The 25,856-nt window shown below is 51.2% G+C and overlaps 2 protein-coding genes across 4 annotated transcripts in view; one reads left to right on the top strand and one right to left on the bottom strand.

The window, feature by feature from the left end:
- LOC119847840 (NACHT, LRR and PYD domains-containing protein 3-like) overlaps positions 1 to 5,166 on the bottom strand; it is a 45,130-nt gene extending 39,964 nt beyond the window's left edge. Inside the window, exon 1 of one of the 2 annotated variants that reach the window (XM_038382971.2) lies at positions 5,060 to 5,166. The gene's annotated coding sequence lies outside the window, so the exon portion shown is untranslated. The remainder of the gene's footprint in view (positions 1 to 5,059) is intronic. The other variant, XM_043502091.1, reaches the window with a different exon arrangement.
- Positions 5,167 to 17,659: 12,493 nt separating this feature from the next.
- On the top strand, positions 17,660 to 24,866 carry CFAP126 (cilia and flagella associated protein 126). Of its 2 annotated transcripts, XM_038382932.2 has the most exons (6): positions 17,660 to 17,798; positions 18,448 to 18,510; positions 19,034 to 19,114; positions 20,016 to 20,192; positions 24,160 to 24,265; positions 24,616 to 24,866. In XM_038382932.2, exons 1-6 carry the CDS (start codon positions 17,772 to 17,774, stop codon positions 24,648 to 24,650), a joined length of 489 nt encoding a protein of 162 aa, XP_038238860.1. In that variant the 5' UTR covers positions 17,660 to 17,771; the 3' UTR covers positions 24,651 to 24,866. The 2 variants fall into 2 exon arrangements, with proteins under 2 accessions (XP_038238860.1, XP_038238859.1); XM_038382931.2 differs by lacking the exons at positions 24,160 to 24,265; positions 24,616 to 24,866 and adding an exon at positions 21,354 to 22,564 and having other exon boundaries at positions 17,662 to 17,798.
- The last annotated feature ends 990 nt before the right edge of the window (positions 24,867 to 25,856 follow it).

The following is a 25,856-nucleotide window of genomic DNA, read 5'->3' as shown; positions in this document are numbered from 1 at the left end:
TTTCTTTTTGTTTTTAAAAGAAATTTACCTTTTTTGAAAACAGGATTGGATTTTTGGTGTCCTAAGAGGTTTGTGCATGTTGTTTGATTAGCTGATAGCCACAGCTAATTTCCTTTGTTTTCTTTCTCAGCTCTTCCCCAGAGGGAGGGTGAAAGGGCTTGAGGGTACCCCACAGGGAGAAATTCCCAAGTGCTCCTTCCTAGGTTCAAAGGGTTTGGGTTTTTTGCATTTGGGTGGTGGCAGCATTTACCAAGCCAGGGTCAGAGAAAAGCTGTAACCTTGGGAGTTTAATACAAGCCTGGAGTGGCCAGTATTAATTTTTAAAATCCTTGCAGGCCCCACTTCTCCACTCGGAGTGACCGAGTTGGGATTCAGCCTTGACACTGTCAGACTAACTTGACATCTTTTTTTGATGACATTATGAGTTTGGTTGATAATGGTAATAATGTTGACATAATATACATAGACTTCTGTAAGGTGTTTGACTTGGTATCGCACAACATTTTGATTAAAAACTAGAACGATATAAAATTAAAATAGTACATTAAATGGATTAAAAACTGGCTAACTGATAGGTCTCAAAATGTAACAGTAAATAGGGGATTGTCATTGAGCCAGTGTGTTTCCAGTAGGGTCCCACATGGATCAGTTCTTGGCCCTACTTGGCTATTTAATATTTTTATCAATGACCTGAAAGAAAACATAAAATCATCCAGTTCTGGTGCAATTCAAGTAGGATGTTGATAAATTGGAGAGGGTTCAGAGAAAAGTCACAAGAATGATTAAAGGATTTGAAAACCTGCCTTACAGTGATAGACTCCAAGAGCTCACTGTATTTAGCATAACACAGAGAATGTTTACGGGAGATTTGATCACTGTCGATAAGTGTCTACAGAGGAAACAAATATTTAATAATTGACTTTTCAGTCTAGCAGAGAAAGGTCTAACACAGGGGTTCTCAAACTTCATTGCACTGCAACCCCCTTCTGACAACAAAAACTACTACATGACCCCAGGATGGGGGTACCTAAACCTGAGCCTGCCCGAGCCACGCTGCACCGGGCAGGTGGGCCAAAGCCAAAGCCTGAGCCCCACTACTCCAGGCAGAGGGGCCAAAGCCGAAGCCCAAGAGCTTCAGCCTCAGGTGGGGGGCCTGTAACCTGAGTCCTGCCACCTGCTGAAGCCTTCAGTCTCAGCTCTCAGTGCCAGGTGGCAGGGCTCGGGCTTCGGCCCGGGCGTCAGGTACCAGCAAGTCTAATACTAGCCCTGGCGACCCCATTAAAATGGGATTGTGACCCACTTTGGGGTCCTAACCCACAGTTTGAGACCTGCTGGCTAACACAATCTGATGGCTGGAAGTTGAAGCTAGACAAATTCAGACTGGATATAAGGTGTACATTTTTAACAGTGAGGGTAATTAACCCCAGAAAGATTTACCCAAGGTCATGGTGGATTCTCCATCACCGGCCATTTTTAAATCAAGATTGGCTGTTTTTCTCAAAGCTCTAGGAATTATTTTAGGGCAGGTCTCTGACCTGTGTTATCCAGGAGGTCAGACTAGATGACAATGGTCCCCTCTGGCCTTGGAATCTATGACTGAGTCCCAGAGTTCTACCACGGTTGTATAACCCTCTGGCAAACTGTGAATTGCTTTCCCTTCTAGTGACTACTAGGCTAAAGGGAAGTTTGGGAATAAAACAGGGGATGCCTGTTTTATGGCTCCCATCCTGAGGACTGGAGATCTCCCAGAGGGGCTGGAGGCCACAGAAAGTGAGCTACAGATGGCTTGCCAAGAGAAATAGCAACTGGCTGCAGGAGAAATAGCAGCTGGCCACCCAGGAGGCCAGAGGTCTCCTGATCCTGAGGCTCAGTGAGCATGAGGGAGAAATAGAGTCTCTGAGCTCAGAGCCCTCACAAATGCTGAGAAGAAGAAAGGGTTCCACCGACTGGGCTGGAATTGTGAGACTGGGGGACCCTCTCCAACATTTGTGAACTGTGAATATGTGAATTGTGAGACTGGAGGACCCTCTCCGACATATGTGGGCTGGGGGACCCTCTCCGTCACTGGGCTGGTGACAGTTGGAATTGTGAGACTGGGGGACCCTCTCCGATATATGTGAATTGTGAATATGTGAATTGTGAGACTGGGGGACCCTCTCCAACATATGTGAATTTAGGTGGAGTATGTTTGTGTAACGTGCTGGGAGAATGTTTTATTTTGGTAAGAGGGGAAGTCAGTGCTGCCAACTCCACATAGCAGGAAGTCACCAAACAAACCCTGAAAAGTCATTAGATGTAGCTGTTTAACACTCAAAAGGAGTCAAAAATGTCACCAAACAAAGTTTACAGAGAATTATACCCAGAGAATTCAGCAGAGAATGTTAGAGAGAGAGAGAGAGAGAGAGAGAGAGAGAGAGAGACACACACCACGCACACACATACCCAGGTAAGTATAGTCACAAAATCATTTACAAGCAGCTCAATAGTGTTAATAGAAACCATTCCATTCTCTTCTAAAGTATTTCTCCCTTCTTGTGTACTCATGTATTGACCAGCTGCTTCAGGCTTTAGGAGAGAACACGACTGTCATAAATATAAAGGGAAGGGTAACCACCTTTCTGTATACAGAGCTATAAAATCCCTCCTGGCCAGAGGCAAAACCCTTTCACCTGTAAAGGGTTAAGAAGCTAAGGTAACTTCGCTGGCACCTGACCCAAAATGACCAATGAGAGGACAAGATACTTTCAAATCTGGGGGTGGGGAACAAAGGGTTCTGTCTGTCTGTGTGATACTTTTGCCAGGAACAGATCAGAAATGCAAGCCTTCCAACTCCTGTTAAGTTAGTAAGTAAGCTAGCTAGAAAATGCGTTAGATTTTCTTTTGTTTAATGGCTGGTAAAATAAGCTGTGCTGGAGGGAATGTATATTCCTGTTTTTGAGTCTTTTTGTAATTTAAGGTTTTGCCTAGAGGGATTCTCTATGTTTTGAATCTGATTACCCTGTAAGGTATTTACCATCCTGATTTTACAGAGGTGATTCTTTTACCTTTTCTTTAATTAAAATTCTTCTTTTAAGAACCTGATTGATTTTTCATTGTTCTTAAGATCCAAGGGTTTGGGTCTGTGTTCACCTGTACCAATTGGTGAGGATTATTATCAAGCCTTCCCCAGGAAAGGGGGTGTAGGGCTTGGGGGGATATTTTGGGGGAAGACGTCTCCAAGTGGTCTCTTTCCCTATTCTTTGTTTAAAACACTTGGTGGTGGCAGCATACTGTTCAAGGACAAGACAAAGTTTGTACCTTGGGGAAGTTTTTAACTTAAGCTGATAAGAATAAGCTTAGAGGGTCTTTCATGCAGGTCCCCACATCTGTACCCTAGAGTTCAGAGTGGGGAAGGAACCTTGACAACAACAAACTATCACAGCTCTGTGCTGTACCAGAAGGCGCATGACAAACTGGAGGACTATCAACAAAAGGTCAACACGGCAACCTGAGATCTCTTATATCGATGAAACTAGCAGTCTGTGTGGCCTGATGGGTCTGGAGACCCAGCCCCCGGGAGAGCTTGCAATGTCCTAAAATCACTGACAAGCAGCACAATAGTGTTAATAAAATCCATTCCATGCTCTTCTTACTACATTCTGCTGCATACCAGCAGAAACTACACCAGTACCCTGTCATCATCAGGAGGTCGTCCTCTGCTCATTGGGAAGGAAACTGCAGCCCTCTGCTGATTGATAAGGATTCTCTGTACACTGCAGCCCAAGCCGGCTGGGGTTGGTTAATTTCTGCCCAGACTTTCTTGCCACCCTGGATTTGAGCCAACAGGTTAGTGAAAGGGAGAGCCCAGAGCCAGGGGGAAGAGGGCATTCGCCTGGCCTGAGCTCAGCACTGCAGAGAGCCAAGAAAGTAGATTTAAAAACAAAAATCCACTAGCCAGACCCCTTCCGCCCGCTTCCAGGGTTTCATTTCTGAAAACAGTTGGGCAGTAACCCCCGGCCAAGCCAGGGGAAGAAGTAAAGGGGAACTGAAATCAAGCTAGCTCCACCTTTGATCCTGTAATAAGGGCTTCGTTCCTGGAGGCACGGTGACCCCCATCCCCTTGGGCACATGGCCCTGTCTCATCCCACCCCACCTTCCATCAATGCGGCTCTCCTCACTGGCTAACCTGCCTCGCCCGCCCAGCCCGCTTCATTAGCCATCTTTCCCTGCTGCCTGGCCACCTGGCGCTTCAGGGCTGCTCTAGGCTCACTAGGGGTGCTCTAGGCTCCTCCGGGATAGGGGCCCCAGAAGGGGAGGGGAGGGGAAGGGCCGAGGGCACAAGGGGAGGGGCCGAGGGCTAGCCTCCCCCAACGGGCTGGTCACAGACCGCCCTTGACCTGACGGGCCAGCCAGCTCCAGTTAAAAGCACCACTGCACTCGAACGAAGGGTTTGTGTGTGTGGACTGGACTCAGATTAGGGGCAGCACTTGAGTTATAGCTCGAATTAACTCCGCACCACAGCCAAAACCTGAGATTGAGCACAGCGGCAGGGAGGATGGTCAGTGTGCAGAGAGGAGACCCTGCCTGTACCAGCCCCAAACTGCAGGGCTTATCTTTCGAGATACGCATGGGCACATGAACCGGCTTAACAGGCACCTGCCTCTGGCAGTGAAAACTGAGCTGATCGCTCACAGGGATCATTGCAGCAGCTGTGCAAAAACTGCAGCCTTCCTGCTATGAGGTCAAAGTCAGCCCCGGCACAAGCAGGCGACTCCAGCGGGTTCTGGGGCTGGTTGTAGGTCTGGGGCCCTGTGGAGAACCCTCAGGCACATTCTGGGGAACAGACTCCTCGGCTGAGCTCTTGCCAAGATCTCAGGTGGAATGGAAAAGCCAAAGACACCCACCCCCCGGCCCTCCTGCAGAGTCTCCTCCCGCCCAGCCCCTCACTTTCCCTTTCATTTTTATTCCGCCTCACACTCAGAAAGCTGCAGTTTGGGGAGATTCTGCCTCCCTCATCTGCTCCCAGCTCTCCCCCTTGGACAGGGAGGTGGGAAGAGCCCCAGGAAATCCTGTCACTTACTCTGCAAACTCCAGGGAGGCAGCACCATCTGCAGCATATGCTCCCAGCCCAGCACCGTATGGGTTGCCAGACTCCAAGAAGGAAGTCCTGGAGGAGGAAAACCCCGCCTCTGTGGAGACACGCACACACCTCACAGATATTTGAGTTATGTGGCGTAAAACAGGGCTCCTAAAGCAAGGGGCTGGCTGCCAGCTCAGCTGAAGGAGACTGGGCTCAGTCATGTCATAGAATATCAGGGTTGGAAGGGACCTCAGGCGGTCATCTTGTCCAACCCCCTGCTCAAAGCAGGGCCAATCCCCAACTAAATCATCCCAGCCTGGGCTTTGTCAAGCATGAACTTAAAAACCTCTAAGGAAGGAGATTCACCACCTCCCTAGGTAACCCATTCCAGTGCTTCACCACCCTCCTAGTGAAATAGTTTTTCCTAATATCCAACCTAAACCACCCCCACTGCAACTTGAGACCATTGCTCCTTCTTTTGTCACTTGGTACCACTGAGAACAGTCTAGATCCCTCCTCTTTGGAAGCCCCTTTCAGGTAGTTGACAGCAGCTATCAAATTCCCCCCCTCACTCTTCTCTTCTGCAGACTAAATAATCCCAGTTCCCTCCTCTCCTCATAAATCATGTGCTCCAGCCCCCTAATCATTTTTGTTGCCCTCCGCTGGACTCTTTCCAATTTTTCCACATCCTTCTTGTAGTGTGGGGCCCAAAACTGGACACAGTACTCCAGATGAGGCCTCACCAATACCGAATAGAGGGGAATGATCACATCCCTCGATCTGCTGGCAATGCCCCTACTTATACATCCCAAAATGCCATTGGCCTTTTTGGCAACAAGGGCACACTGTGGACTCATATCCAGCTTCTCATCCACTGTAACCCCCAAGTCCTTTTCTGCAGAACTGCTCTCTAGCCACTCAGTCCCTAGTCTGTAGCAGTGCATGGGATTCTTCCATCATAAGTGCAGGACTCTGCACCTGTCTTTGTTGAACATCATCAGATTTCTTTTGGCCCAATCCTCTAATTTGTCTCGGTCCCTCTATATCCTATCCCTACCCACTAGCATATCTACCTCTCCTCCCAGTTTAGTGTCATCTGCAAACTTGCTGAGGGTGCAATCCATGCCATCCTCCAGATCATTAATGAAGATATTGAACAAAACCGGCCCTGGGACCGACCCTTGGGGCACTCCCCTTGATACCGGCTGCCAACTAGACATGGAGCCATTGATCACTACCCATTGAGCCAGATAATCTAGCCAGCTTTCTATCCACCTTATAGTCCATTCATTCAGCTCATACTTCTTTAACTTCCTGGCAAGAATACTGTGGGAGACCATATCAAAAGCTTTGCTAAAGTCAAAGCATCCACTGCTTTCCCCTCATCCACAGAGCCAGTTATCTCGTCATAGAAGGCAATCAGGTTGGTCAGGCATGACTTGCTCTTGGTGAATCCATGCTTACTGTTCCTGATCACTTTCCTCTCCTCTAAGTGCTTTCACGTCTTTAGGGTGAAAGGACAAAGTCAACCCACTAGGACTGGAAAGATCCCATTGTGACCATGGTGAGATAGAGGGGACAGCAACACCGCCTGGACACCACAGCCTGAACGACACAGTTCTCGCCACAGAACGAGGCAGCAGGCGCACCAACAAGGCAAGCTGCCCCGCTACAAACACGCTGCCCCGAGTGGGGTCATCCTCTTTGATCCCTTCAGGCTGTTAACACTGCCAGTCGCAGGGTGGTTTGGGTCAAGTGGGCCCACTAAGGACTGGACTCAGAACCACAACTCATTGCACTCAGGATTTCTCAGAGACCCATTGTGCTTGGCAGCCTTAAGAGAAGGAGAACAGGTGTCAGAGGCTGCATTTATCAAACAGCCCAGGACCGCCATGTCCCCACTGCTAGTAGGGGATTCCTCAGTGCACTCTGGTCACTTTCTGCTGGCGTGGATGGAAATGCAAAGAAAATCTGCAGAATGGGGGCTTCCTCTGCCAGTGTAATTGACATAGCAGCACTGCAGCCCTCCACCCCACTGGTGTCCCCAGGGTGGGGGCAGGAAGGTGGTGGTCAGGGTATCCCAGGGGGGGCTCTTGCATCCAGGTCACAAGCTAGGAAAGCTGTTAGTGCAGCTCTAATCTGTGCTGGGGGCCAAATGGGCTCCTGGCAGCACCAAGAGCACAGGCCATCCCTCCTCTATCCCTGAGCAGGGCTCAGCACCTACCCAGGGGTTCATTCTTCCCTGCCTCCCAGATACATGTAGGCACCTTGCATGAGATCTGCAAAAGCATTCAGCTCCAGATTCCACAAAGGCATTTAGGCATCTAACTCCCGTACATTTCTATGGGAGTTAGGAGCCTAAATACCTTGATAGATCTGGGCCTCAGGGTTGACCTAACTCTGCTCCCATGGAAATAGTAAAACTTCCATTGACTTCAACTGGAGCAGAGTCAAGCCAACACTGAGCACTTTTGAAAATCCCATCCCTTTGCGTAGTCCAACAGGACTTCTCTGGATACCCCAATGGATTAAGGGGCAGGTGCCCAGATCCTCCTGTCAGCACTTTGGCCATAGCAAAGGTTCTATGCCACCAGTATTTGCAATATTTCCTCACAAATCTTCGTTTTGGGGTTTGTTTTATTTATTGAACTAAGCAAAAAAAAAGTGGGTTTGTGCCCTTTTTTGCTTCTTTCTGGTGCCTGAAGAAGACCCGTTGGGGTGAAGGGGGCAGCTTCTGTCTGGTGTTTACCATGGAAGGCCCAGAATATCAAAGCCGAGCTTCCCTGGTTTTGCTGGAGGACCCAGAAATGTGTGTTGGGAGCTTTCATGGCAGGAGTGTTGAACCTTTAGGAATCTGCCAACTCTTCATGGCGTGTTTGAGTCTGTGCTCTGGGAGGCTGTGCTGAGACCCACAATGCAATTATCCAACAGCAGATGAAAGGAATGCTGTGCAGGGATACGGCGCAAATGTTTCCCTGCTAAACGATCTGCAGTGATTTGCACCATTACAAGGGCATATGGGGCAACAAACATATACATACAACTGAAGTGCCTATGTAACCCACACATCTTCTGTGTGTGGTGTTCTGTCCCATCTAGTGGCACTGAAACCACTTAAAGAGAAAAGGAGTACTTGTGGCACCTTAGAGACTAACAAATTTATTAGAGCATAAGCTTTCGTGAGCTACAGCTCACTTCATCGGATGCATTTGGTGGAAAAAACAGAGGAGAGATTTATATACACACACACAGAGAACATGAAACAATGGGTTTATCATACACACTGTAAGGAGAGTGATCACTTAAGATAAGCCATCACCAGCAGCAGGGTTTTCCATAAACCTGGAAATCCTGGATGCCCCATCATCTCAGGCATTGGCACCCTGACAGCAGGATTGTTTGGCTATGTAGACTCCCTCCTCAGGCCCTTCGTTACCAGCACTCCCAGCTATCTTCGAGACACCACTGACTTCCTGAGGAAACTACAGTCCATCGGTGATCTTCCTAAAAACACCATCCTAGCCACTATGGATGTAGAAGCCTCTACACCAACATTCCACACAAAGATGGATTACAAGCCGTCAGGAACAGTATCCCCGATACTGTCACGGCTAACCTGGTGGCTGAACTTTGTGACTTTGTCCTGACCCATAACTATTTCACATTTGGTGACAATGTATACCTTCAAATCAGCGGCACTGCAATGGGTGCCCGCATGGCCCCACAGTATGCCAACATTTTTATGCCTGACTTAGAACAACGCTTCCTCAGCTCTCGTCCCCTAATGCCCCTACTCTACTTGCGCTACATTGATGACATCTTCATCATCTGGACCCATGGAAAAGAAGCTCTTGAGGAATTCCACCATGATTTCAACAATTTCCATCCCACCATCAACCTCAGCCTGGACCAGTCCACACAAGAGATCCACTTCCTGGACACTACGGTGCTAATAAGCGATGGTCACATAAACACCACCCTATATCGGAAACCTACTGACCGCTATTCCTACCTACATGCCTCTAGCTTTCATCCAGATCATACCACTCGATCCATTGTCTACAGCCAAGCGCTACGATATAACCGCATTTGCTCCAACCCCTCAGACAGAGACAAACACCTACAAGATCTCTATCATGCATTCCTACAACTACAATACCCACCTGCTGAAGTGAAGAAACAGATTGACAGAGCCAGAAGAGTACCCAGAAGTCACCTACTACAGGACAGGCCCAACAAAGAAAACAACAGAACGCCACTAGCCATCACCTTCAGCCCCCAACTAAAACCTCTCCAACGCATCATCAAGGAGCTACAACCTATCCTGAAGGACGACCCATCACTCTCACAGATCTTGGGAGACAGACCAGTCCTTGCTTACAGACAGCCCCCCAACCTGAAGCAAATACTCACCAGCAACCACACACCACACAACAGAACCACTAACCCAGGAACCTATCCTTGCAACAAAGCCCGTTGCCAACTCTGTCCACATATCTATTCAGGGGATACCATCATAGGGCCTAATCACATCAGCCACACTATCAGAGGCTCGTTCACCTGCGCATCTACCAATGTGATATATGCCATCATGTGCCAGCAATGCCCCTCTGCCATGTACATTGGCCAAACTGGACAGTCTCTACGTAAAAGAATGAATGGACACAAATCAGACGTCAAGAATTATAACATTCAAAAACCAGTTGGAGAACACTTCAATCTCTCTGGTCACTCGATCACAGACCTAAGAGTGGCTATCCTTCAGCAAAAAAGCTTCAAAAACAGACTCCAACGAGAGACTGCTGAATTGGAATTAATTTGCAAACTGGATACAATTAACTTAGGCTTGAATAGAGACTGGGAACGGATGAGTCATTACACAAAGTAAAACTATTTCCCCATGGTATTTCTCCCTCCCACCCCCCCCCCATTGTTCCTCTGATATTCTTGTTAACTGCTGGAATTAGCCTACCTTGCTTGTCACCATGAAAGGTTTTCCTCCTTTCCCCCCCCTGCTGCTGGTGATGGCTTATCTTAAGTGATCACAATGCATCCGATGAAGTGAGCTGTAGCTCACGAAAGCTTATGCTCTAATAAATTTGTTAGTCTCTAAGGTGCCACAAGTACTCCTTTTCTTTTTGCGAATACAGACTAACACGGCTGCTACTCTGAAATCTCCTTACAGTGTGTATGATAAACCCATTGTTTCATGTTCTCTGTGTGTGTGTATATAAATCTCTCCTCTGTTTTTTCCACCAAATGCATCCGATGAAGTGAGCTGTAGCTCACGAAAGCTTATGCTCTAATAAATTTGTTAGTCTCTAAGGTGCCACAAGTACTCCTTTTCTTTTTGCGAATACAGACTAACACGGCTGCTACTCTGAAACCTTTCTTCTGTTTGTGACAGGGGAGCTCCAGCTCTGCTAGAGTTAAGGTCATGACCAGTCTTCTGTTTAACGCTAGACTGGTCCAAGGGCTCTAAAATTCACATGGTTACTCGGATTGCCTTGACACTGGATGTGCCTCATAGGGGCGCTGGATTTGGTCAGTGATCCAAATGTGGGGCCATTTAACCAGGGAGTTCCCAAGATACAACACTCCAAAAACAAACATCTCACTCACTTGAGAGAGTGACCTCCAGAGCGTGCAGGAGAGTGACTCCTCCTTTTGGGGAGAAAAATTTAGAATGCTTTTAACAAGAGAAAAGGAGTACTTGTAGCACTTTAGAGACTAACAATTTATGCTCAAATAAATTTGTTAGTCTCTAAGGTGCCACAAGTACTCCTTTTCTTTTTGCAGATACAGACTAACATGGCTGCTACTCTGAAACCTTTAACAAGAGAGTTTGCCAGAAGCTGTAGCAAAGGACTGCTAGGATGGGAGGGGCACTAGGGGATTTGGGGCTGCAGCAAGGGGAAGGGGGGGATTATGGGGAGGGGAGTGGGGTTGGGACCTCAGCTGAGGGACACTGGTAAGGGGACATGCGTTGAGTGGCAGGAGGACTAGGGGAGGAAAGGGGCAACCTCACGTTATCTCCTCCTGCGGGTGTGTGCACCAGGATTGGGGAGTGGGGGAAGAAAGGCCCCAACCTGCCCCCTCGCATGTGAGCTGGGACTGGGGGGGACAGGTAGGAAGAGGTTGAGGGTAAAGCAAATTTAAACATTTGATCCAGACAATAAATAATGAAGATACACATCAGCTCACTGTGGGGTGAGGGGGGCTAGCCAGAGTGTGGGGGAGGGGCCTGGTTCAGGGGCACCAGAACAAGGGGGGCACACCAGGGTCCCATCACTTTTAAAAGTGATGAGCCTTCCACTTTTTACCAGCTATAAGGGCAAGCGATGCGGGGGAGGGGGCAGTACAGGGGGCAGGGTCACAGTTCAGTGACCAGTGGGCCCCCCACACACACACTTTAAGAGGGCTTCCATGGCTCCTGGCCTGGTTTGGAGGAGGGGTGGACTGGATGAACCTCAGGCATGGCCAGGGTTTTCAACATGGACTTTTTTCTGGGGCGTGTCTGACTTTTGGTGGGCACTCACCAGTGGAGCACCCCTTGGTGGCCTGGTGCAGAACCATGACTGCATCCCTGCCTCAGTTTCCCCAAAGGGCTTTGTTCCCAAATTTGCCCATCACTTTGGGGTATGCTCATTTATTAGAAAAGGAGTACTTGTGGCGCCTTAGAGACCAACACATTTATTTGAGCTTAAGCCTTCGTGAGCTACAGCTCACTTCATCGGATGAAGCTGTAGCTCACCAAAGCTCATGCTCAAATAAATTTGTTAGTTTCTAAGGAAACTGGGTCAATCAGCTCTTCCAAGCTGCCACCCTCATATGCCCCACGTTCAGCACATCCCTCCTGCCACTTTCACATTACAATTGTTCTGGTAGTAACCCATTTGATGGGTAAACCCCACAGGATTTTTGGGTACTATAGAGATCTTTAGCTTTGGTAAGAGGAGTGTTGCTGTAGAGCAAATGGGAAAGACAAAAAGACGAGAGAGAGAAAAGCAACCAGCTTAACCATAAAAGTTATTTATTGCCAGGTAATAACCATATAAGCAGAGCCAAACAAAAAAGCCAGTTACAATATTAAATCTATATTAAATTTGATTACAAAAGTCAGGTTTAGAAAACTATAACCTATCACACAAATCAAGATTAGACAGCTATACCTAGAGTAGAAAAAAAAACCTCAGAGAGAGAGAGAGAGAGAGTTGGGTTCCCCCCATTCTGTGAAGCTTGAACCAGTCAGTGTTTCCCAGGTGGTGGTGGTAGCTGAGGGTCCAGAGTGATGGAGCCAGGCAGAGCCCCCAGCACGATCAGTCAGGAGAAGATGAAGTTCCAATCGAACTGATACAGATGTTGGATCCAGGCATCAGAACACTTATCTGAGTGTGGGTCGGGGTTTTTGTACGAAAAGAACAATGGTTCAAGGGAGAACACTAGATTTTTTTTAAATGAGTAAACTGATGGCTCAAGGGAGTATACCAAATTTGTTTTGTTCAGGGTAGACAATAGGAACTGCTCATTCTTGGCTATGGGCAGTGTTCCTTCGAGGGAACTCACAATGCAATTAGGCAACTTCAGTATTTTGGATACCAATAAAGGATTTATTACTAGAATTGGTCTGATAACTACTGAGCTGGGTGTCTACAGGTGTGTGTTCGTTAACACCTGGAGCACAGATCCCCCATCATGCAGTGCTTCCTTGCTTTTCTGGTCCCAGAGTTCAGTGCGGTTCTTGCCTTGGAATCTCTGATCTCCATTGTGTATGCTAATGGAGATGCCCTCCTGTCCTCTCTTTGATGCAAATGAGACTAGGGGAATTGCACCTGAATCCCTCCCGACAAGGGTGGCAGGATTAAGGCATCTCCCACAGCCTTTTCATTGCTTGTTGTAAGTCTTTCACAGACTATCAGGGTGGGAAGGGACCTCAGGAGGTCATCTAGTCCAACCCCCTGCTCAAAGCAGGGCCAATCCCCAAATTTCTGCTGATCGGTTTTGGTTCAAACGGAGGCTGGGGTATCGTTCATGAGTCAGACAGGTTAGATACTGCTCCCTGGTTCCCCAAGAACACAGAGCTGATAGGTAACTTTTAATCAGGCTTTTGCACAGCACACAGTATGCCTTCAGGCGTTTAAGGGATTTAACCAAAGGCCAAAATGTAGTACACAAGCAAGCCCTCACCCCAGCAGGGGGCAGGAGTTAATCATAGTCCATCTGTCTCCTCCATCCTACCTCCTTACCTGGAGCTGGGCCTTTTGCCATCACCTGGGAAGGGAAGAGCTCCCTTTCTGGACTTTGGGCCCCATGAGATCAGACTACTGCAGCTCTTCCCTGGAGCCCTCTGCAATCCTCTAGCTACTGTCTGGGAAGATCCTTTTGTTGGGTCTCCATAGGGCTTAGCACTCATAGCTTTCCCTTTCCCCAACCTCTCCCCTCCAGGGGCACTATTCCTGGGGAGCTTCCTGATCAGTTCCCAGGAGACCAGCCTCTGAGTTCTAGGCTTCTTGACTAAGCCCTCATAACCCTTTATTAGGCCCAGGTGTTCCTCAGCTAATTAGCTGCTGCCCTTGGCAGTTAGCTACTCACAGGTGCATCTGGGTTGGCTTGTTCTCGTTAGCAGAGCCTGTCACAGTGGGGTGATGCAGGCACCTCCAGTCACCCTGGCTCAGAGTACAAAACCAGGCAGGCAAGGTGTGTAAAGGCAATGCATGCCGCTCTGGAGAAGAGCTGCAGAGGTTTGACCTTAGGATAAGCCTGAGTCCAGGTGACGGGCAGGGATTGTCACTTACTCTCTGTTTGTACAGAACCCAGCACCAGCGGGCCCAGCCTGGTTGGCTTGTAGGTGCCATGGCAAGGTAAAGGTTAAATAACAGTAATAAGGAAGTACTTTTTCATACAAAGCATAATCAGCCTGTGAAACTGTAGTGTATTAAATTGCTTCCCGTAGGAATGTGCTATTTACGGTGTACTACTTACAGCTGCCATTCCTGGTGCTCCGTAAGTAGCACATCTCTATGGGGAGCAATTCATACACTACACCTGGAGGCTCTCACAGCCTGGCTGCCCGGCAGGAGTTCGCAGCCCCGCTGCCCAGAGCACTGGCGGCACAGTGAGCTGAGGCTGCAGAGGAGGGGCCTAACCTCCCCATCTGGGAGCTCAAGGGCTGGGTAGGATGGTCCCACAGGCCGGATGTGGCCCACGGGCCGTAGTTTGCCCACCTCTGGCCTAGAGGCTGCAGGCCTCCTACCTAACCTCGAGCTTCGTGCTGCAGGGAACTCCCACCCCACTGAAATCCCTTGCATCTATGCAGATTCCCCTGCACTCCGATGTCCGCTGGTCCAGCTGCTGGCTCCATCCACCCTGCTCTGCACTAGATAGATACCATCTGTGCTGGTGCACTCCATGTGGCTCAGCCCAGCTGGGGACAAGGTTTTCTTTATCAATTGAAACTGCACATCTCTCAACCTGCAGAATGCTTCCATTTGCGCCCACATGCAGGAGCAGCCACGGCTCAGTGGAGGGCAGACAGAGCCCCCCTGACTGCTGCAGAGACCCTGCTTTACAGGAGGTGCTCACGAGTCACCATCCATGCAGGGGTATGAAACAGATTGACAGAGCCAGAAGAGTACCCAGAAGTCACCTACTACAGGACAGGCCCAACAAAGAAAACAACAGAACGCCACTAGCCATCACCTTCAGCCCCCAACTAAAACCTCTCCAACGCATCATCAAGGATCTACAACCTCTCCTGAAGGACGACCCATCACTCTCACAGATCTTGGGAGACAGACCAGTCCTTGCTTACAGAGAGCCCCCCAATCTGAAGCAAATACTCACCAGCAACCACACACCACACAACAGAACCACTAACCCAGGAACCTATCCTTGCAACAAAGCCCGTTGCCAACTCTGTCCACGTATCTATTCAGGGGATACCATCATACGGCCTAATCACATCAGCCACACTATCAGAGGCTCGTTCACCTGCGCATCTACCAATGTGATATATGCCATCATGTGCCAGCAATGCTCCTCTGCCATGTACATTGGCCAAACTGGACAGTCTCTACGTAAAAGAATGAATGGACACAAATCAGACGTCAAGAATTATAACATTCAAAAACCAGTTGGAGAACACTTCAATCTCTCTGGTCACTCGATCACAGACCTAAGAGTGGCTATACTTCAACAAAAAAGCTTCAAAAACAGACTCCAACGAGAGACTGCTGAATTGGAATTAATTTGCAAACTGGATACAATTAACTTAGGCTTGAATAGAGACTGGGAATGGATGAGTCATTACACAAAGTAAAACTATTTCCCCATGTTTCAGAGTAGCAGCCGTGTTAGTCTGTATTCGCAAAAAGAAAAGGAGTACTTGTGGCACCTTAGAGAGTCTCTAAGGTGCCACAAGTACTCCTTTTCTTTTTATTTCCCCATGGTATTTCTCCCTCCCACCCCACCCCCCACTGTTCCTCTGATATTCTTGTTAACTGCTGGAATTAGCCTACCTTGCTTGTCACCATGAAAGGTTTTCCTCCTTTCCCCCCCCTGCTGCTGGTGATGGCTTATCTTAAGTGATCACTCTCCTTACAGTGTGTATGATAAACCCATTGTTTCATTTTCTCTGTGTGTGTGTATATAAATCTCTCCTCTGTTTTTTCCACCAAATGCATCCGATGAAGTGAGCTGTAGCTCATGAAAGCTTATGCTCTAATAAATTTGTTAGTCTCTAAGGTGCCACAAGTACTCCTTTTCTTTTTGCGAATACAGACTAACACGGCTGCTACTCTGAAACCTGTCACTTAAAGAGAGAGAGAAAATGAGTCTGCTCTACAGCCTTAGCTAACGGCCACATGGCTTTTAGCTCATGAGGTAGAGGCTCATGCACTAAGCTCCCGAGGTCCTTGGTTTGATCCTGCCCACCGAGAACTGGGGTCTGTTGGTTTTACACCTGCACCTGTATGCTTGTTGGCCAGTATCCCTGGAGCCCTGTTGTAAGAATGTGGCAGCAGCCCAGACGCTGGGCCCAGCTGTAAGGACACAGCTGCAGGGTCATGGGCTGCACTGAGCTAAGTGATAATTGGGAAGTTCAGCTTCAGACATGTTAAGGAAAAATTAGTATATGTGACTCCATTTTGGTCTGGGGCCCACCACTGTCTAAAAGCAAGCACATCATGCACCAGGAGGAGTGTTCCTTAGATACTGCATTCCTGTGAAAACCCTCCCCCTTGTTTCCAGCCTGTCTCCACTCCCGGTTTCTGTTCTTTGTCTGTTCCTAACTCCCTGCCTCCTGGCCTTGTGATGTGGGCCTCCCATCCTGGTAAGAAAGGTTATTGATGCATTGCTTTAGGACCATGTTGTGTAGGTGAAGAATAGTTTAGCACAGGGAATGTACCTAGCAGGAATAGGTGGTAGATAAGGCAAGGGTTTGTCTATTGGCTAAGGTTTCCGATACAGAAGGGCAACATGCTTGCTAAAAGGTATATAATCTTTGTATAACCTGCATTTGGGGTCCCCTTCTGACTAGCAGGGAGGCACCATGCTGGAGCGTAATAAACTTAGTATCTTTGGAAACTCTGCAGTTGTGGACTTTGTTTGTGTGCCTCAGCCTAGACTCGAACTGCGAGTGACCTCTCAGGTATAATTCGCAACAGACATCAGAACTCCTGGGAGCCAACCCTGCCCCTTTGGAACATACCCTGCAGTACTGGACCGCTGGGGCAGGGGAGGCAGAAATCCAGCAGCTGTGGTTAGCCCAAATTAGCCACAGGGCGTGTCTCTTGCTCTGCATCCAAAAACGCAGCTCTCCTGCAGCAGCTGGATGTATGTCGCGCCCCGTGCCCTCTCCTGCTGCTGTTTGGCTGGGGGGCCAGCTGTTGCAGGGCTTGATTCCAGCCCTTCTCTGATGGGTACTGCCAGCTGGCCATGACCCCAGCCAGGCAAGGTGGCAGCCCGGTGTAATGAGCCCAGGGGAGGTGCTGTGTGCCTCTGGTAACAGCCCAGCAGGCCCGAGCCTGTGCTGTTGCCCACCTAGGGGGCCACAGTCTCATGTTGCGGAGGAACAGAGGGACCTTCGCTGTTCACCCAGCCTGCGCGGCGCCAGGGCTCAGCAGCGGCTGTGCAATCCCCCGGACGGCCCGAGCCAGGGCACGCTCAGCTCCGGGCCAGCTGCTGTTTCCGGTCCAGCCTTCGGGTGGCCGGGCAGCTCGCGTGAAGGGGGGCGGGGGATCTATAGAAGACAAAGCCCCGCCTACCGGGACTGTCCCTATAAAATGGGGGCACCTGGGCGGGGCAGGCCGCTGCCAGTAGCAACACGGAGCTAAAGACCGCGGGCCCCGCCCCGCCCCGCCCCGCTCAGAGCCTTGTCTCGGCGCGCGACGCGCCCGGGGTCCTCGGGGCGGGGCGGGGCGGGGCGGGCAGCGCCGGGAGGCGGAGTCAGCTCGCCAGAGGGGCGGGGTCTCGAGGGGGGCGCTGGTCGCGGGGCCCTGAGCTGGGAGGCGGAGCCAAGGCCCCAGCGAGGAGGGGGCGGCGCAGGTCACGTGGGGCGGGGCGACGGGGGAGGCCTCAGCTCTCGGATAGTTACGCGAGACTTAGTGGGGCTTCGGGGGGCGGGCCCAGGCTGCTCTCTCCCCATTGGTTGGTGTCTCCCCGCGTGGTTGCTAGGAGACAGCTGCAAACAGAGCGGGGAGCTGCTGGAGGCGGCATGGCAACGAGCTACAAAGCGGGGCAGGTGAGAGCCGGGGGGCCGGGCCCCTCCCCCCCCCGGGACCCCCCCCGACCCCTGCCTGCTCCCCCGCGGGTCCCCACTGACCCCGGCCCTACCCCCCACCCAGGGCCGGGAATTCGGAATCACGCCCCCCCCCCTTTACAGCCGAGGAAACTGAGGCCCAGCGGGAGGCAACTTGTCCAAGGTCGCAGTGCAGGTGTGTCCAGGGTCCCTGGCTCCAAGCTAAGCCTGGCTGGCTCCCACCCCGGGCTCCTTCCCCCGGACCAGGCTGCCTGGCCACAGGGCTGTGCTGGAAGCTCACGACCTTGGTGTTTCTGGGTTGCTTCACGGGGCCCAAGGGTAGCTCGCCTGCATCCCAAGCAGGAATGTGAGCCCTCCTCACCACCGGCCCCCTGCTGTTAAGGGCGTCCGATGAAGTGAGCTGCAGCTCAGGAAATTTATTATGCTCAAATAAATGTGTGAGTCTCTCCGGTGCCACAAGTCCTCCTTTTCGTAATGCAACAGGAGGGGCTGGAGAGACCTCTGGCAGGGGAGGAGGAGGTAGGTTTGAGGGATGAGCCATCCCAGGCTATTTAAGCTACCCTGAGTCTCTGCAGTGGGCCCTGGAGCTCTCTGGCTCTGTTTAATGGCCTGCCCCCTCTCTCTTTTGCAGTATGAGGATGCCTTCACTGCACAGAATTTGCAAAACTGGACCCTGCCCAAGCTCTACAAGGAGGTAGGACCCCTCTGCCCTCACCCTGCATTGCCTCTGCTTCCCTTTCATGGGGACGGGTCCCAGAGCTCTCTCCAGGCCTAGCTATGCTGCATCTGTACCTCACCTATGCAGGAAGGGTGGCTGCACCATCTCACAACAGAGCCTGCGCCCCACTGGCCGCCTCTGCTGTTCTTCCTGGCTGCTCCTCTCACATGAATTGGAACCCAATGGAGCGGTGTGGCAATAAGATAGCGTCAATGGAGCCAGAGTAATCTGGAGACAGACCCTGCCTCCCACTGGCCTCTGTGCTGGGATCAGACCAGAGTGGGCCAGGCAGCCAGTTTGGGGACCTATACGTTTGGATCACATGCAGCTGGGAAACCCTGTTTGCCCAGGGCCCCAATGCTGACAGCCAGGCTGATGGACTCCCGCTGCCCTCCCAGGCACTCCCTCATAGCCCAGCCCCAGAGTGGCTGTGTCCGTTCATTTCTGTTCTACCTACACGTGGACATTTTAACCCCTGTTGTTTTCCTTCTGCCCTCAGCATCCCTCTGCCCGGGAAGGCTACACCCAATTTGTAGCCAATGACCGAGGACACCTGCTCCCTGCAGTGCCACGTTCAAAGGTGAGTGGGCTAGTTTGGCTCCTGTTTCCTAAGCAGTTTTCAGGGTTTGGAGTTGGGAGCCCAGCGAGTGGGCAAGTAACTATCTGCTTTGTCTCTGGTGTCCATCACCATCATATCTAAGCCCTTCCAGGTACATCAGACCTGCACTGTGAAGCTAGAGGGAACTAAACTGAGCAGCAGTGCCCAAGCCCTGGGTGATCAGATGGTGACGACTCCTCTTCCTCATGTCCTGTTGTTGAATCACATTGAGAAGTTAACCCTGAAGGCCCCTGCCCGTTAGCACTCAGTGCTGGTGCTGGCCCAGGGAGGGGTGTGATCACAAACAGGAGCGGATGTGACCATGAGCCCCCACCGCAGAAGCTGCTGCATTTTGCCTTTCCTGGCTTCGGTTTGAGGGAGTTCTGTGTGGGGAAGGTGTTTTCTAACCATGAGCTGGGAAACCAGCTGGCTTTATACAGAACCCATCTTTCCTGGGGCACCCAACCCACTGTGCAGAGTCCTGTCCTGGGAGCACTAGCTCTGCCTTGTAAGGTGAAAGCTCAGGCTGTGCCTCCCTGAGAGAGGGTGCAGCTAGCCAGTGCCAGTATTTAGTCATCCTAGGAAACTGGTGCGGAGGAGCCGCAGGCTGCAGCTGGATTCCTGGGTTGTTCCTGCCCCCCTCAGAACCAGAGCTAGGGAAGCTACAGTTGTGTGTGAACCTGGTTGTTGCTGGCTGGGTTTCCCTCTGGGGGCAGGAAGCTTTGGGTAATGGGGTCTCACTGCCAGCTGGCTGGGTTCAGCCCCCTTCAAACATGGCTGTAGCAGTCCTTTGATGCCAGTGCAGACAGGGCTGCTCTGTCTCACAGAAAAGTTCCAGGGCTCTGCTGCCCAAGACCAAAGCCATCTCCCCCCTGCCCTGCAGGCTTCCCCCTGGGGAACATTTATGGGAACCTGGGAGATGCCACTGAAGATTCCCCCAGCCAAACTGAACCTGACCTCCCGCTCGGCTGCCGCAGCCTCCCGCCTCACCAGCTGGATCCACAAGTCCACCGCACTGACCAGTGCCTGCAACGGCCTCCGCCCGCAGATCACCGGCAAGGTAGGGAGCCCTGCGTGCAGGAGCCGCACTTTCCTACAGGGAGCAGGCAGCACCAGGCACCTGTTTGCTAAGGTTTGGGTTGAATCCTTGCAGAGCAGAATTGGGGGGCGGGGGCTAATCTCTGTACTTAGCACAGCAAAGGCTAATGCTGAGGGTTCGGTCTCATCTCACGATGGCTATGGGCTCTGGAAACTGACAGCCCCTGGTATTTGGGGAGGGGAACCTTCTCCTCCCCCCTGGTTTGGTCCCTTTCCCATGGGGTAGATGCTGGGGGGTTTTCTCTGCTGGGTGGTAGGGCTGCATCGGCTGGTGTGACGGGGCTGCTGGCTTTAGTATAGCATTGGTTGTGCACCCTGCTGTGGTAGCTTGGGGCGTGTGCCCATGCAGTCCTGCAGCTGTGCCAGCAGGGGGAGCTCACAAACCACAGCTGCCCAGAGTGGGAGCTGCCCAGAATGCAGAAATGCCCCTGCCCCAGCTGCTCCTGGTAGTGCTGAGTGGCATCTCTTTGCTTACCTGACAAACTCACTCTTGCACAGAAGCCTATGCCCCAAGCAGGTGGGGACCTCTGCCCACATTGCTCTCCCAAGGGAGGGGCTGGGAACCATAGACCTATGGGTGGAGGTTGGACAGGCTGCCCAGGGCAGGAAGAAGGGGATCCTGGTAGGAGGTAGGCAAGTCAGGCCTGACAAGTTCTCCCAATGGCCAGAAGCCCTTCTCGAACTCATGGGATACTGGCCAGCGCCCGTCTCTAAAGGGTTAACTTTGCAGCACTGACAGTAAAGTCTCCAATGCCACTGGGGTCAATGATGAGAGCAGATGGTCCCTGGCCGGTGCTTGAGCAGCACCAGCTCATCCTCAGGTGTCAGTGGAAACAGCCCTGCAGCAGCACTGCGGAAGGGAAGGGGTTACACCCAGCCTGGGGAGGGACCACTAGAAACATGGAGACCCAGGCAGGGAAAGAACTGCAGCAAACCCTCTCTCTGCATGGGGGCCTAGGTGCAGAGCCCAACTGGCAGTAAAGAGCTTGCCTATAGTGCCAGCTCTGCCCTTCACATCCCTTTCCCCCTCTGGCGTCGCAGTGCTCCTCCCTGGCACTGATGGCCTCTGTGCAGCACCCCAGCAAGGTTCAAACCACCATTGCACATCTTCCTCCCAAAACAGCCCCGAGAGCCTGAATCACACACGCAGACCACAAAGGAGCTTTCCAATAAGAACAGCCGGGCATCTAGCAGAGGCTCCCAGGGCCCCAGGTCCTCAGCCAAAATGCCCCCTGAAGAGGAGGCTTATCGCAAAGGATCCACCACCCCCAAGGTCCCACTGTCACGTCAGCCTGGCTGCATGGACGTTCGAATCAAAGGAGCTACCTCCCAAGAGATCTCAGGTTCACGCCAGCCAAGCTCAAAGGAGGCTTGGCACAGAGGAAGCGTGTCATCTGAAGTCCCATTGTCACGCCAGCCTGGCTGCATGGATGTTCGAATCAAAGAGATCTCTTCACCCAAAGTCCCAGCTTCCAACCGACCTCCTTCAAGGGAGGCTAATCCCAGGCGAGCCATCTCTGCCGAAGTCCAAGCTGGAAGTCGACCTGGGTCAATGGAGGCTAAAGCCAAAGGAGTCAGCTCGCCTGAGCTTGTGGCTTCATGTTGTTCTGGGTCAATGGAGGCCAATCCCAGGGGAGCCATCTCGCCTGAGGCCTTGGCATCAGGCCGCCCTGGTTCAAAGGCTAGCGAAGCAGCTGAGACCCAGAAGAGGATGTCAAGGAGGGTAGCGGAGGGGAACGGGAGCATGTCGCCCAAGATGGAAGAGTCAGCAAGACCCCAGTCCTGCCCTGAAGAAAGATTTGAGCAAACATTCAACTGAAGGTCAAAGCAAATTCTATGCCCGAGACACGAATGCTAATGAGACCAAGAACAAACATCTTGCTCAGCATTTCAAGCCTTCTGGCCCTTTACTTTCTTCAGTTCTAGTCACCTCCATCCCCAGGCTGGTGGTGTTTCCTTTCCCTCCATCTAGTTGTAAATCTCAACTTTTAATCCTATTTGTGAGCTAGTTTCTTTGCGAGTAGGAGCTTCCCCCCAGATAAGAGTGAACCCAACTGACCCAGCAGTGACACAATCGACTTCCCAGCCTGTTGAGCCCCAAGGTTGGGGCTCTCAGACCAAGACGCTGCCTCACAGGGACATTCACCCATATGCACAAATCGCTTTTCAACCTGAGCGTGGGAACAAAACCAGCCGGGGCGGATGCCCAGGTTGGCAAGAGGGTGATTGGTTCTGAAGGAGCCCAAGTGATGCTGATGATTCGACAGTACTATGTGGCCAGCGTGTGTGTTCAGAGTAATCAACACAAAAATAAAACTAAAAAAACAAAAAAAATTCTCCCCTCAGTTTTCATTTTACCAGCATTCGTATCAGTGGTGGGCCAGGGGCCGGCGCACAGCCTCCACTCCCCCATGCGTTAGAACCCAGGGCCACTCACCCTCCACTGCCACCCATCCACTATGACTCCTGACAGCATGCTCAATGCTGCACCATCAGACCATGCTAGAACACAGTATGCTGGGTCTCTTGCTCTCCACAGGTCACGTCTTTGTTCTAATTGCAGGGGGGGCTGCAATCTTCTCCATTTCAGGCTGATTAGATGCAGCCCTGGGGCTCCTGGTTAGATGCCCTTGTAGCCTTCAGCCGAGTGGCCTCACCAAGTTTGACATGTTGAGTGCTTTCCTGCAGGGCTGGCTCTTCTACTAGCACAGCTAAGAGCTTCACTCACCCCTGAAACAACATCCAATGTGGGGCAGTCTAGAGTCATGGAAAAAACGCAAAGCCAGTCCCCAAGGGGGCTCAGTGATGTTCTGACTCTGTCCCAAGGGGATACAGGCTGCAATCCCTCAGTATTGCACCACCAGTAGCATCAGCTTTTCAGGCTGGCTCTTCTCTGCCCAGCATGGGGAGGGGGAACCTGGCCTAACGCACTCAGCACTGGCAGAAGAATCCTTTGTAAAGCCTGGGGGGGGTGCTTTCACTGCACTGTAGGGCCCCTGTGCTTGTCTAAAATGCAGTGATGAGCAGCTGGCTGGGGTGGGGGGGCTGGCAGGGGCTAGGGAACCCACCACCTTTCAGCAGCTGGTCTGAACCCAGCCCAGGATTGGCGTGAGCCAGAGAGGGGATGTAATGCACAAAACAGCTATCAGATTGTGGGAGCAGGGCGCATTCTGCTCTTCCTAACGGGTACCATCGAGCTCCCTAACAGCAGCCCCAGAGAGGCCATAGCTTGAACAGAGATGGAGGCTGGGTGGAGCTCTCCAGGGCAAGACCTGTGGCCAAGGGAAGCTGGCCCTGCAGCACCTTTATTAGCATCAATTTTCATTATAGAAAAATAATTTAAGAAGAATCAGGCTGGAGGACAACATGCCTCAGCTGTAAAATGCATCACCTGGTCAAGGCCTTCAGTGCACCCGATCCTGACTGGCCACAACCTAGAGCCAGGCTATGGCCCTCACACTCCCAGCCTCTCAGCTAGACAATGCCATCACCAGGGCCCAGGATTAGGCTCCTCCATACTCATACTGCCATCTGCCCTCACACTCCAACTCACCTCCCTTTGCTAGTCCCAGCCTGAAGAACAGTTTGATCAGCAGCAGCTGAGGAGCACGAGTGGGCAAGGGCACACAGGATTGGATCCTCCCAAACCCACCCTGGCATGCCTCCCATCAAATAAAAGCCACACCCCACTCCTGCCCAGTGCCTCCTAGCGAGCCCAGAACAATTGCCAGGAATTTAACCAGTCGGCCAGTGACATCCACCCCACTCTCTTAGGGTGGGATGCAAGCCCAGGGTCAGATTTTACAAGGCAGGTTTCAAATGGATAGAAAAATTGTAGGCAATGCACCAGAAAGGGCATGATGAAAACACGGCTGCCCCAATTTCTGCAACTGTAAAACCAGTGCCTGCCTCTGTTGCTTCTCCCCCAGAGTTACCAGAGTCCTGGGCTGCCTTGGTTCCCCAAAACTCAGAGCATGTCTTTCCATCTCCCTGTCTGCATTGAAGCCAACTTGGTGCCAGGAGCAGTTGTGAGAGGTAATTAGGCATGGCAAAGTCCAAACATAACAGTTGGCATATGCTAAATAACTGATTTGAAATCAAGGGACTTCAATTAAAAGTCATTTCAGCAACTGCAGCATGTAATTGGTTTAAGGGCTGAAATACAATTTTCACTCTTTGAGAGAAGATAACTCCTGCTGAGCTGCCATCAGTGGATGGCTGCAGAATACAGCTACAAAGGACGTGGGATTGAGTTTGTGTCCATCATCCCCACCCACACACTTTCTGATGGGGAGGGAAGGACTAGAGCTTTTTAAAAATATATATATATATATATATATATAAATAAATAAAAATTTGTCCCCGCTTGATTTTTGAATTTGGAGATTCAGGTCTTCTCTGGGCTTGGAGACCTGTGTGATGAATGAGGAACCAGTGAGGATGACATTGCAGTAGCCAGAAGTGAAAGCTGAGCACCTGGCAGGAGGAAGGTTTATTCAGACTGTTACACTCCTGTTTGCTTTTGCTGTTTTATGTTTTGCAATTTTGTAATTGTAAACTGGAAATCATCAGGCAGGTGTTTCTAGTAGGATTCCGCAGGGACTGGTTCTCCACCCTACGCTATTTAACATTTGTTTCAATAAACTTGAAGAAAACATAAAATCATCACTAATAAAGTTTGCAGATGATATAAAAATCGGGGGAGTGGTAAGTAATGAAGAGGACAGGTCACCTGGTAAACTGGGTGCAAGCAAATAATATGCATTTTAACATGGCTAAATGTAAACATATACATCTAAGAACAATGAATGTCAGTCATGCTCACACAACAGGGGACTCTATCCTGGGAAGCACTAACTGAAAAAGATTGGAGGATCATGGTGGATAATCAGCTGAATCTCTGGATGCATAAACGGGAATCTTGAGTAGAAGCAGAGGGGTTATTTTACCTCTGCACTTGACTGCTGGAATACTGTGTCCAGTTCTGAAGTCCAGAATTCAAGAAGGATGTTGATAAATTGGGGAGGGTTTAAAAAGCCATGAGAACAATTAAAGGATTAGAAAACATGCCTTACAGCAGGGGCAGGCAAACTTTTTGGCCTGAGGGCTGCATCGGGTTTCAGAAATTGTATAGAGGGACGGTAAGGAGAAGGGGTTGTGGCTCAGCCCCCACATCCTATCCGCACCACATGCACCACCACCCCCAGGACCCCTGGCCCATCCAACCACCCCTCTTCCCTGTCCCCTGACTGCCCCCTGCCACCCCATCCAACCCCTCCTCCTTCCTGACTGTCTCCCAGGACCCCTGCCCCCATTCAACCCCATTCCCGCCCCAACCCCCATCCACATCCCTGCCCTCTGATCACCACCCCAAACTCTCCTGCCCTCTATCCAAACCCCCTGCTCCATGCCCCCTTACTGCGCTGCCTGGAGCACCGGTGGCTGGCAGCATTACAGCCAGGCCACGCCGCCACCACGTAGCACAGAGCACCAGGTCTGGCTGGGCTCAGCAGCTGCGCTGCCCCAGGAGCTCACAGCCCCGGCGCCGAGAGCATTGCACTGGCAGCAGAGTGAGCTGAGGCTGCAGGGGAGGGGGGACAGCAGGGGAGGGGCCAGGGGCTAGCCT

This window comes from Dermochelys coriacea, chromosome 24, assembly GCF_009764565.3.
Source record: "Dermochelys coriacea isolate rDerCor1 chromosome 24, rDerCor1.pri.v4, whole genome shotgun sequence".
NCBI classification, from domain to species: domain Eukaryota; kingdom Metazoa; phylum Chordata; order Testudines; family Dermochelyidae; genus Dermochelys; species Dermochelys coriacea.
This window is presented reverse-complemented; position numbering and strand designations above follow the sequence as displayed.

Excerpts from the sequence above, each read along its gene's own strand:
- CFAP126 (XM_038382931.2), top strand. The coding sequence starts at position 17,772 with ATGGCAACGAGCTACAAAGCGGGGCAG. Across the intron at positions 18,511-19,033 it reads TGCCCAAGCTCTACAAGGAG|CATCCCTCTGCCCGGGAAGG; the intron begins GTAGGACCCCTC and ends TTCTGCCCTCAG. Across the intron at positions 19,115-20,015 it reads CTGCAGTGCCACGTTCAAAG|GCTTCCCCCTGGGGAACATT; the intron begins GTGAGTGGGCTA and ends CCTGCCCTGCAG.